The 12,823-nt window shown below is 39.4% G+C and overlaps 1 protein-coding gene across 1 annotated transcript in view; it reads left to right on the top strand.

The window, feature by feature from the left end:
* The first annotated feature begins 291 nt into the window (after positions 1 to 291).
* The window catches only part of LOC118798298 (fibroblast growth factor 14-like), a 104,619-nt gene continuing 92,087 nt past the window's right edge, over positions 292 to 12,823 (top strand). Inside the window, exon 1 of the mRNA XM_036557719.1 lies at positions 292 to 547. Coding sequence (XP_036413612.1) covers positions 412 to 547 — 136 coding nt within the window. The 5' untranslated portion in view covers positions 292 to 411. The remainder of the gene's footprint in view (positions 548 to 12,823) is intronic.

Below are 12,823 nucleotides of genomic sequence, written 5' to 3'. Positions count from 1 at the left end.
GAGCAGGCGAGCGAGCGAGCGGGCGGCGGGGCGCGAGCCCCCTCTACTATGCCATGGTCCCTCGCGCTGCAGCCGTTCGCCTCGCGCCGTCGTCAGGTTAAAGCCGCGCTGCGCCCGCCGCCGCTGCTGCCGCCGCCGCCGCCGGCCACGCACGCGCCCCCGCGCGCCTTCGCCGGATGCCATTTCGAGAGCGCGGGCCGCGCCGCTTCTCCCGGTTCTGCTGTCTGTACTGCTGCCGCCGCCGCTGACCAGTCGGACGGAGCGACGGGAGAACGAGAAGAGGAGGAAGAAGGAGGAGGAGGCGAAGAGGAGGAGGAGGACGAGGAGGAAGAAGAAGAAGAAGCGGCGCCGCCGTTCTGCACGAGAGCCGAGCGAGCCGGGCTGTTATGCAACCGCGAGGAGCTCTTCTCTATGAGGCTCTATTCTAGGCTGCTGGGTCGCTCCTCGCCCAGATCGATGTGGTTTCTGTGGAACATTGTCAGCAAAGGATCGCATATGCTGCAGTGTCTTTGTGGCAAGAGTCTTAAGAAAAACAAGAACCCGAGTGGTAAGGAACCTCCAGCACCACCGACACACACCCTCACCGCGCGCACGCTGCGCTGTCCGTGTGCGGTAGCTCACAGTCAGCGCTGTTGAATGCCTTCTGCTGCTGTGGCTTTTTTGTTGTGTTTTGTGCAGCAAGTGAGAGGAAGAGGAGGGAGGAAGGTGGTGGTGGTGTATGTGTGCTGCTAACAGAGGTGTGTATGGGGGGTGGGGGGTGTTGGGGAGGGGGATAAGTTATTACCGAGCTGAGGTGCAGCAAGAAAAGCCACTCTGCGTAAAAAAAGCGAGAGCGCGATCTCCATCGCGCGCAACTTTCACAGCAGAGCAGCCCAATGTGACCCGGACTGAGACTGCGGCGCTCTCTCTCTCCGGGTCCCCTGGACTGGCTCTGCTGTGGAGACTGCTGCTCTTCTCGGTGCGCTCGGCAGCTGCTGCAGTGGGGCTGCTTCTGCAGACCACTTTGGTGGTCCAGTCTGGCGCGTTTCATGACGGAAAGCGTAAATAAATAAACAAATAAACTTCAGCTGGTATGAACGTGGTCACGTGTGGAGCCTATATAGCATAGTATGCAGAGAATGGAGCCTATAGCAAAACTTAGTAGGCTCTTCAGCTTAGTGACAGACAGCGACCAGGGTTGGTTAGATAGACAGATAGATAGACAGACAGATACCTCTTTGACCCGTGTAGACTGACGGCCTACCCGTATCAACAGCACGGGGGCCGTTGTGGAATGGCTGCTGTGTAAAAACTGCATCTAAAGTAGGCTAATGTTTTATTTATGCCACAATTGAAGCAGCGCCTGCAGTGTGTCTCACTGTAGCTCAGCATTTCTGAGAGTTAGGCTGGCAGGACACCTCACCGAATCACGGGGTTACTGACTGGCTTAAATGAATAAATAAATATATAAATAATGCTATAGAGAGACGAGAAACGCGAGTGTGATTAGGCTGCGTTCACTCAGACGCGGCTGAAGTTAACAGTGGCGGCCTCTCGGCTTCCGTATTCGCCGCTGTGCTGCAGTGTAGTAGATCACCACAGAGCCCAGCAGCCGAGACTGACACGAGAAACCAGTCTGATTAACGTCTGTCCCCGCTCCATGTAGCCCCCAAAAGTCTCATAAAAGCCAACCAAAAGCCCCATGATGCTTTAAACCCAGCAGACAAGCAGGCGGAGAGGCCAGGGCCGTAGTTAATGTGCTACCTGTTAGCCTCAAAATAAGACTTCATCACCTTTTGTTGTCACCTTTTGTTTGTGTTCTGACAGAGGGAGTCTCACATAAACAGCACTGTTATCACAGCTTTTCTATAAGCTCATATGAGTGCTAACGTCATCAAATGTCACTAAATATGTTTGAGGGCACTTCCGGTTCTTCTTGGGGGGGGGGCTCTCTGCAATGGTGTGGTGCAGTTTCTGTTCAGGCAATTTAATAAGGCTTTACAGCATTACATTAGGCCCTGATCAGTTGGTTGTTCTGTAGTAGGCCTGATCTTGGGTGCAGCATTTTATCCATCTACCTCACAATTTTATGTTGTTTTCATGTTTTGATTCATCAGTGTTCTCTTAGCAAGCATTACGCTTCATACAACCACAGGAAATCCCTATGGTTCTTAGCCAGTCCTGACTGCTAGACTAGCTACTGACCTATAGGCTGTTAATTACAGCCGTGCTAGGATTAACATTTACACTAGACTGCCCCCAAAACAATCCATCAAAAGCAGCTGTAGACTTTCAGAAGTTTTTGAACCTACAAGATGCATCATCACAAAATGAGAAGGGCTGGGCTTTAAACCCAGAAATCTCAGTTCTTGCTAATGTAGCTCAGTTTTAGTAATGCATTGCTGTAGTATGCAGGTAAGCATGCTTGTAACAGATGTGTTGATGGCTATAGATTTTTATTTCCTTCAACTTAGTCACAGTCACGGATGTGTTAAATTGTGTGTTGGACTCATTGACATTCATGATCAGCCTGAAAACAAGTTCTTGAAAACAAATGCTTTCATCTGGGAACTGTGTGCTAACAAATCTTATGAGTTGAGTGCGTGTCTGCCTGCATGTGCCTAGCTTGACAGGTAGTAATATCAAATTGAGTATATGTTTAGGGCAGGCTAAGTGGAAATGATTGCCAACACTGTGCTTGTAAGTCAGTTAGGCTGTGTCATTATTACAGTGTAGCTATAATGAGGTTGACATGTAGATCTCACAATGGTTTTCTGATTCCAGTTGAAAAGAGCCAGCACACCCCTGAAACAGCAGAAGACTATTTGGTCAAGACTTCATCATTTTCCAATCAGTCCACTAATTGCCTGATGCATATCACTGCTATTTCCTGGATCTGATTTAAGGTTTCTAATGTAACATCTGGTTTGAATAGGTCAATGACTATGATGGCTAAGGTATATTTATGCCTATAGACAGAATATATTCTCTGGCCACCAATGATTTGCCAACGACTTGTGATTGGGCTTTTGAATTCCATTTAAACTTTTTAGGTTTTATGACAGTTAAAGCCTGACTGTATTCGGTCGAAAAAGGCCTTCCACAGCACATTATAGACTGTACAGGTCAATAGTAGCTTCTGCTTCACATTATGACCTGAATTGTCTTTCTTTGGCAATAGTAGCTTTTCATTGTCTAAAAGCTGTTGGTATCCTTTACATTCTGAATCTATTTGCAGGTCTCTGTAAAAACCTTATGTGATCCTCTATAGTGTAGCTATTTTCTTAACAGTATGTAATTTCCTAACATATGCCTAAAACTTAAGGTCTCAATCCAGACCAGTTGCCAGATCTGTATATGCGGAAATATCTTGATTCTTTTCACATTTTGAAATATGGCTCTCCTTTGTTTAAACCACTTTAATGGAACTCTAAACCAGTGTTGATGTATTGATACAGACAATCAATATTAACGCTTCCATTACTTTCATTTTCAAAGCTCTTTAACCTTCCACAATGAAATGTGATGTGATATGAGACCACAGTGGTCAAGCTGCTTCAGTTGTAGTAATATGAGAATCCCAGCGGAGGTCTTGGCTTTTTTCTCTCTTGGATTTGTGTCATAAGACAGAAAGAAATGGAAGTGTGATGGAAATGGAAGTGAAAGATCCTTGATTAAAGACTTCATAGAATGTTTATAACATACATGTCCTGTATCCTGTATCCATGAATGCCTATGTAGACAACTGCAGACAATAATGAAAAATAATGACGAATTTGTCGTGAATTAACCATATGTCACATCTCTGTGATTGAACATCTACACTTTTCTTCAAGGGTTCTTTAGTAAAGGGAAAGGTTCTGTTTAGAACTATGCGTTCTACATAGAACCATTTCATGCTCAAATAGTTCTTTGCATGGCAAAATGGTTCTTCAGATTAATGGAGAATGTGTTGTATACGGTTCTGTATAGAACCTTTTTTAAATTGGTTTTTGGTGATATATAGAACCATATACACACATTCTAGGTCAATCTGAAGAACAATTTCACCATGCAGAGTATCATTTAAGCATGAAATTGTTCTATATAGAGCTCATGGTCCTAATTACAACCATTTCCTGTACTAAAGAACTTTGAAGAACCATCTTTTTTAAGAGTGTAGATTTAGTAAATGCGGCTCTTCTAGCAAAACAGACATACGGCATATTTTTCAGTTTCTAAAGTACCATTTGACTTGCTCTTATTGAAAATATCAGACAGATATTGGGCCCACTGGCAGGCCCAAAGTTTTATTCCACACTTCTATAACTTAAGCATAGTTCAGCCAGTTTGCATTGAAGTCCCTGTAGTTACTGAATGATAAGCCTTAGTGTGTAATAAGCCTGGGGTTTTAAGGGGTTAACACTACATCCTATTCAGTGTACAGCAGTTTAGCCCCGCCCATTCACATTGAAGTTATAAGGAGCGTTACAGACTGAATTACTTTTTAAATATTTACATACAGTATGTCAGTCTTAAAGATATAATACCAACAGCAGCCTGTTTAATTCTAAGACTGCTGACACACTAAGCCGACTATTCACCATTGGATGGTGTCAGGCCGCCTGTGAGCCTCGGTGGCCGACCGAAACCATTAGTTTGTGTGGTGTGTTCTGCCTTGGTGGCTCTAGTTGACTCTTTGTCAGCACTGTTTGGGCCAGGTGAAGATGGTGAACCAGTGTTGGTGGTTGGCCGTGAAAGAGCTAAGAATCAAGGTTTGAGGAGAGAAATGGAAGATCGCAAAACAAGAAAACGGCATTCTCAGTAGCACACAATGCTGGTGCAAAGTTTTACTGTTTTTATTTTTATAGTTTTAGTATTTTTGCTATAGAAATGTCATAAATTGATAAAAATAATATTTAACTATAGTATTCTCAGAAAGAAAATATGTAAAGTTGTTATGAATATGCAAGGATACACAAGAGCTCTGAAGATGCTCTGATAGCACACTAAAATAAAGCAAACTCAGTTTTACTTTTTGTCATCTAATTATTAACATATACCAACCACACATTTTTTTGGTTTATTTCAAGTGTTTAACTTTAAGATGTTTTACCCTAGTAGCCTTTTTTGCTAGTGTTTTAAGACTTTGCTATATTAGCACCAAGCTAATGGTGGTTTACTTTCACTTTCGCACACTGTGTTTAGCTTAGACATGGATATTTGAAGCTTGTAAGATGTTTACTTTGTGTGTTGCAGTTTTAGTTTTACAGGCTACTGCAGCTCCGGCTATAGAGAGCTGTTCCCTTTCACACAGGCATATTAAGTTTGGTCATGTTGGCTGACAGCTGTTGTTTTTTTGCTGCGTGTTCGAGTTCAGATTTTCACAGGAGACGTGAAGTGATGGCAAGCTGATGGAAGGCGATCTGCACTTGGTCACTTACTTGGCTCTAGTTCTTTGTTCTACTTGGTATGTCTGCGACCAAATGATGAGAAGAGAGTGTGGAAAATGGTCATATAAAAATGAATTATGGTGTTTTTGGTACATAAACTTATGCAAATGTCATAGGAAAACAGGGGAAACAATACTGCAAGAAAATGTTCTCAATATATCACTTTTGGTCACCAAAAAGTGCCACAGAACACTGTTGGATGCCTTTAACAGTCAGGATCTTAACACTGTAAAGCGTGTGAGAATCCTAACCCTGAATAATATTACGCTCACTGTAGCAGCTAGTTTGTTCCAGTTTGAGTGGGCACAGTTTGTGGATGATGCTGGAGGGGATTGTGATGGGTGCTGAATGGTTTATTGACTGGTGTCAGATCTAGGCTGCCTTGACACCACACCAGCTGTAATCAGTCTGAGGTCACACAAAGAGCTGCAGAGGGCAGCGCTGCCGTGGTAAAGTCAGGATGGGCTTAAATTAGCATGTAGGCCCATAACACAGAATGAAAATGACCTGGAAAAAAGAAAGAGATGTCCGCAGAGTTGTGCAATGCACGCTGATGTTTCAGATGCTGTGGTGCTGCGTTTCCTGTGGAGGAATGGTGGAAATATGTTCTTAAGCTGACTAAGCAGATATCATTGATGTCACTGCAAAGCTGTTTCATTTAGATGCCATTTTATGTAATTCATTCATTCTTAGTCTTGCATACATCATGTGTAGCATGGTGCTTCTTTTATACAGTGATAGAAAGCACGCCAGTGCACGGAATGTTCCAGTTCCACACGCTGATCCATTTGTAGTCCCAACATGGTCATACATGTGTCCCAAACACACTGGGAGAAGAAAGAACTCTTATACACTAGATAGGATTTATCTGAAAGTGTGGTTCTTCATGCTGTTTTGAGCGGTAATGTAACAGCCTAGTCTTTTGCTTATTTCTCCCCAGGAAAGTCACATCAGTGCAGTCCTGCAGTGGTCTGTACACTCTTTAAAATCTGCCAAGAATTTTTTTTTAAGCGATCCTATAGAAATAGGATGATGGTGTTTTAAGGAGCCTTTTTATTAACAGAGATGTGCAGGCATAAAGAACCTTTTTAAAGTTTGAAAAACCTCCACTAATGTGAAGGTTCTACAAGTTAAAAGAACTATACATCAAAGCAGAGAGCCATTTAGGGACCATTGCTTGTAAAAGTGCGGTGGACTACTTCTCCAAACAAACTACCGCAGTGTTCTGATTATTTCGGCCACTGGACGAAAACTAGGCCTGCTTCCGTTTGACCACGCAAATGAGACTTTGTTGTGTCCTTCCCAAGAGGGCTTGGCACTATTACACAAGATTATCTGGTGGGAAATAAGGAAGGAAATGGAAGAGGGGAGCAGAAGATCTTGCTGACTCAGCTCTCCATACTCATCAGCCTTCGTGGCACTGTGTCAATGCGCTTAACTTTGGAGAGCTCGCGCTTTGAGACCATTTCACACATCAGGTTTCCCTCTCCTCCTGTTAGGAAATGTGTTCATCAACAAAATTAAACAAGCATGCCTCCCCTTTGCGCATGCAAGGGTTTTTTCCTTGTAGTTAGATCACGATAGCATTGCTGTCCGAAAAAAGACATATATGTCCAAAACGGTAGAAGGCAAAAACATCCTTAACTTATGATGAAAACTGAAGTAATGAGATTTTATACCAGTAATTTTGGATCATTTCTGTGGGTCATTCATCATGAAATGTTCACACAATGTAAAAGGCAGCAGCCATGCTAAAATATTTTAGAAAAAATCATATTAAAATGCTGATATGCTTTTTCATTTTTTTTGCTCTGCTTTTAAAAATAATGTACATGTATATATTTTGCTTTAGATTAAAATTTATATATTAATGTACATTAATTTACATTTACATTTTATAATTTGCATTTTATATGTGAATTTTTCTATATGAATTTTTTTATTATTATTATTGTATTTATTTTTATTATTAATAATGAGAGCTGTGTAAACTGCCAAAAACCTAAAAACTATTCTAAAAAAAATAGGTTCAAACTCAGCTGGCTTGGCCACAGAATTACAGAAAAATCTAGGATTACAGCTGTGTCTGTGTAATTAGGCCAAGCTGAATGGGATGCATTTGCATTTCGAGGAAATCAGTGCTCAAAGTATGAAAATGGAGATGTCTTGACCTGAGACCTCAGTTAGTTGAATGCCTAATGGTGCAGCTTCTGGCTCAACCCTTAGTACCCGAAAGTTATTACTGTTAATTTCATAAATTATTCAAAGGTAATTTCACAATTATGTGTTTAATTACATAGCTACATAACAAATACATTTACACTTTATTTACATTGCATATTAACAGGTTAGGATCTGGACTGATTTTTTTCCATTTGTTTGGATGTCAAAGGGAAAATACACAGAAAAATTGTAAAAAAGTTGTTCCTTTTTGCAAAACAACAATCAACAATACTTTCCATCAAATATAATTCAGAATAAAATATCTCCTTTCCTAAGAACGTTCAACAGAATTTCTCTGCTTTTTTTCCATGACCTATGAGTGAGACATACTTCATATCAAATTACACCATGCTTTTGTTATCACCTGCAATGACGGTGCCTGCTAAGGGATAAAGACTAGTTTGAATCACTTATATATAATTGCTGGGTCAGTATTGCAGAGAGTGTAATGTAGAGCGCACTCTAAATGGCTGGGAACAAAGGCTGTAGGAGTTACCCTTTGCTCTCTTTTGCTAATGCATTAAGATCATACTGCTATGTTCAGCTTTACAGTAGCGGCGTAGAAAGCCTGTAAAAGCCTACTGTGCTTAACTGTATATGTGTGACATAGCAACTGGAGTTTATAGAAATGATATTTTTCAGTGGACACATATAGTACTGTGCAAAAGTCAGAGACCACCCTTCACTTTTTTGATTTCCAGTCAAAACAACCATTAAGTACAAGGTATTCACTTGTCATCAGATATTTTTAAGGAGGTTAAACATAAGACAGTCAGCTTGTATAAAGAAGGGGAAAGTCAAATGACAACAAGAGTTTCCAGAACTGAAATTCAAAAAGCGATTGAAACATGCAGAGAAAATGGGACTCCTGACAACCATGCAAGACCTGGTAGACCACCAACACTGTCCCCATCAGATAAACAGTACTTAAAGCGTTCATCTTTGAGAGAGAGGAGAAAATCAAGCTCCACCCTTGATTCCACTCCTTCCACTGTGAGGAGACGACTCAACACTGAGTCTGAAAGGGTGTGTAGCTGCCAAGAACCCTTACTAAGTGAGGGAAATAGACAAAAAAGAACAAAATATGCTCTAGAACACCAAATCTGGACATCTGAGATGTGGTGTGAAGTGTTATGGACTGATGATTCTAAATTTCTAATTGGGGTTATTTGGATTGTGAGAAGCAGAAAATGCAACCAGCTTCTAAGACTGAACTTTGTACATGTGAGGAAAATATGGTAGCAAAGAAGAAAAGAATGATGGCAGGAATAAAGATGAACACACTAAATACTGAAATTTCTCTCTCTCTCTCTCTCTCTCTATATATACTATCTATCTATATCTATATATCTATATATATATATATATATATATATATGCTGATTTCCTCTGAATAGCCCCATACAAAAATGGAATATATATAATATATTCAGAACAGACTGCGTAAGTGTTGCTAATGCTTTTAATTTAAAAAATGCTTGTGGCTTTCTGCAGTCAGTGTTATAAGAATTTTATATACCGCACATGTATCTTAAATGGCCTTCATTACTAATAGAGGTGGTGTTCTGGATTATGTCAGATCTTGCAAATAGCAGATAGCAGCAAATGTCAAACATCGTTAGAGGCCCTCGCACGCATCCACCCTCCTGCCCAACCCCTTGTTTACTATCACCATCTTGATATCCTCAAAACTGGCTTCCGTCTGCAATTGACACAACATGCTGGAGGCAGTGGTGTCCAAAGAGCAGAGCTCTCTCTCAGCACTGTGGTTTTCTTTTAGTAGACATCACTCCCAGCAGCTCATTTGTATTCTTCAGTTGCATTTCATTAGTTGCTTTTGCTATTACATAACATTCTTTGGGGTGAAACCTCACAAAATGTTTGGTTTCCTAAAGAATCTTTCAATGAATTGTTTTCTTATAGAAATATTCAAGGATTTTTCAGCCAAATCTGTACCTACTGTGGCATAAGAAGACTGACGTGTATATATTTCAGTAGACCAAATAGTTGTCACTACATGTAAATCTGTCTTTTTGTCAATGGTGATTCAGTAAACGCTGTGCATTTTTCCTTTTTGTGTTCTTACATTTTATCTCTTGTTGTGCAATGAATTAGTTTCTTTTATCTATAGATTCTTAAAAAGATGGTTCTTCAAAGGGTTCTTTAGTAAAGACAGTGCTACTATATAGAACCATGAACACTCAATTAACCTTTTGCATGCTTACATTATTCTTTGCATTGTTCTTCAGATTGATGGAGAATGTGTTGAATATGGCTCTATATAGAACCTTTTCGAAAGGGGTTCTAAATAGCACCAACGAGGGTTCTTCTATTGTTACAAGCTTGACATTGTAACAGTAGCAGAACCCTTTCTGGTGCTATATAGAAACATATACAACACATTCTCCATCAATCTGAAGAACAACTGCATGATTCAAAGAACGCTTTAAGCATGCAAATGGTTCTTTGAGTATTTATGGTTCTATATAGAAGCACTGTCTTTAGTAAAGAACCCTTGATGAATTTACTAGTAAACCAAATGTACACTACTGTTCAAAAGTTTGGAATCACTGTTTTAAATAATATCAAACCAGTTTTGTTCCGGATACATGTATAAAATGATTCTAATATGATGCTAATACTGAGCTGTAGATGATTTTATAATAATCAAGAAAGCTGTATAACACTAAGAATGAACTGATAATGCAGTTAATATCTAGAACCAAACCAGTGACCAAATCTCTTAAATCAAACATATTCAAAGTAATTTCCAATCAAGAAATTACTATAAATAGATAATTACCGTTTATTATTATAACATTTACTTTTTTTATTATGTCATAATTTCTAGTATGCTTTGAAGTTTAGTGTATAACATTTCAATCTACATAGTATAAGTTTGTTATAAGTTATGTAATCATTATTAACATGACAATTCGTGCTACTGTGCTACTGTAAGTTACACTTTAAAGTCATGTGCGTATCTGCTGATTCCAATGCCAGGATTAATACACACACACGCATTTAGAGGATGCAAAAACAGAATAGACTCACCTAGATTAAAGTTAAAGAGAGAAGAGAGCAGAAGACATTTTGAAGGGTTACTAATGCAATAAATAATAAAAGTAGAAAATCAGGATAATAATTTTGAATGCTCCTCTCCAAATCATCAAAGATCAGTCTGATAAATTTGTGTTTAAACAGTTATCTGACAATACTGATATGACTCTGATATCATTATGCATGCCTACTTTAAAGATCTCCTTGAAAGTTCATTCTTAAACATAATGGTTCCTAAATGGTTCCTTGCCTGTATGTATGGTTCTAGGAAAAACTTTTAGTTGGCACAGAATCTTTTTGCTATGTGGATGTTCCTTTAACTTTGAAAAAGTTATATATACTCACATAACTCATTTGCAACATTGTTCTTTATTTTTATCCACTGAAAAGTTCAGCGTGTCCCAAAAAATTGACATAATTTCGTAGTCTAATAACATAGCCAGTTCTCCCTCAAATGATCTCAGATTTTAATAAAATGTGTACAAACTAACCAAGTTTAATTTTTTATGTTTTTTTTTTCAGGTTGAAAAATGGCATTCACTAGAAATGAAAAGGCATTTTGTGTGTTAGAATATGCTCGAACACAGTCAAACAAGAGTGTGCAGCGTGCATTTTCGAGAAAATTCAATAAAAATGCACCAGCTGGAAAGCAGATTTGCACATGGCACAAAAAATTCAAAGAGAAAGGCTGTCTGTGCAGGACAAAGGGATCTGGACGACCACCAATATCAGGATATATTACATTTGTGAAGCTTTGTGAAATCGGTTATAAAATCCACATCCCTCTGAATTTCTTGTTCAAATTTTGATAAATAAATCTTGTATTGTTCAACATGAAGCCTATTTAATTTCGTATGCTGGGGACATGTAGTCACTCAGATATTCACATCTCAAATGATGTCAATTTTTTGGGACACCCTGTACATTAGAGAGCGAAAAGGCACTGCACCAAAGAATGCTTTCTGGCACCTTTTTTAATAGTGTTCTTGGGTAGAAACACTATTTGGCAGTGCACAGAGGTGACCAATACAAACCAGTACAGGTGGCATTTGGGTTTGAGTCACTGAGCATGGCCATTTTTGTCTGCAGCTAGGAGTGCCTGTATATTCTTCAGGAGGTGAAAGTCTGCAGTATTTCTCAACCATTGGTTTTAAGCATACCAGCCAGTCAGAGTTTGCTGGCAGCATAGAATGATTTGGGTTCTTTTCCAAGCATACAGATGGGCTTCACAGTGGAAGACAGTTCAGAAATATTCATTGACAATCTACACTTGGAGAGGAAGTGTATTCTGACCTTAACAGTCTGAGTCCAGTATTACATTGGACACTGTCTACTGTAGCTGGCACACTTACAAACTTACTCTCATGTTTCAATAATCTAAAAAGAGGCTATTTCACATATCGATTGTTTAATGACTTGCTATATCTCATCTGTGCTACGAGGGGTTTCTATCTCTATTGCACACATTGGGAGAGCAATGTTTGAAAAAATATTTCCCAGTGGAAGAAGTTTAATAATTACACTGTCATACTTGGGTATGATAAGAAAAATCAAAATAATAATACATATAGGGTTTTTGGGGTATGTTGCCTTGAGGCAACATTGTGCAACAATAGAAAGAAATGATACTGAGCATTATGTACGAAACTGGAGGATTTTTTAATCTAAATATTTGGAACCAAACTGATTAGCTACACAATTTATTGATAAAACTAATGATACTAGCAAAACATGTTGGATGCTGCTACATGACATAACTGACTGGAAGGAGCGTCTGGCGTCTAAATTTGCATACACGTTTAGTAAAATTTAGTTTTCCACAATAAGCCAAAACACAAAATTATTCTAAATAGTAAATAATTCTGAATGAAAAGCTAAACCATAACTGTAATGTGCTCTGCATATGTGACACCTCACTTGTTACATCTCCACAGTTGCACAATGTTGCTTCATGGCAACAAACATATTTCAGCAATTTCCCCTGACAAAAATGATCTATATGATACTAAATATTTAAAAAATGAACTTCACACTCTAACAGATATGAATCATATTTTTGATGGCTGAAAATGACAAACATTTGCTTTTCTGGGGGAGATGGTCAGGTGCAGTACAGTTTATCGTCCACA

The sequence above is a fragment of the Colossoma macropomum genome, unplaced genomic scaffold (assembly GCF_904425465.1).
Source record: "Colossoma macropomum unplaced genomic scaffold, Colossoma_macropomum, whole genome shotgun sequence".
Lineage (NCBI taxonomy): Eukaryota > Metazoa > Chordata > Actinopteri > Characiformes > Serrasalmidae > Colossoma > Colossoma macropomum.
This window is presented reverse-complemented; position numbering and strand designations above follow the sequence as displayed.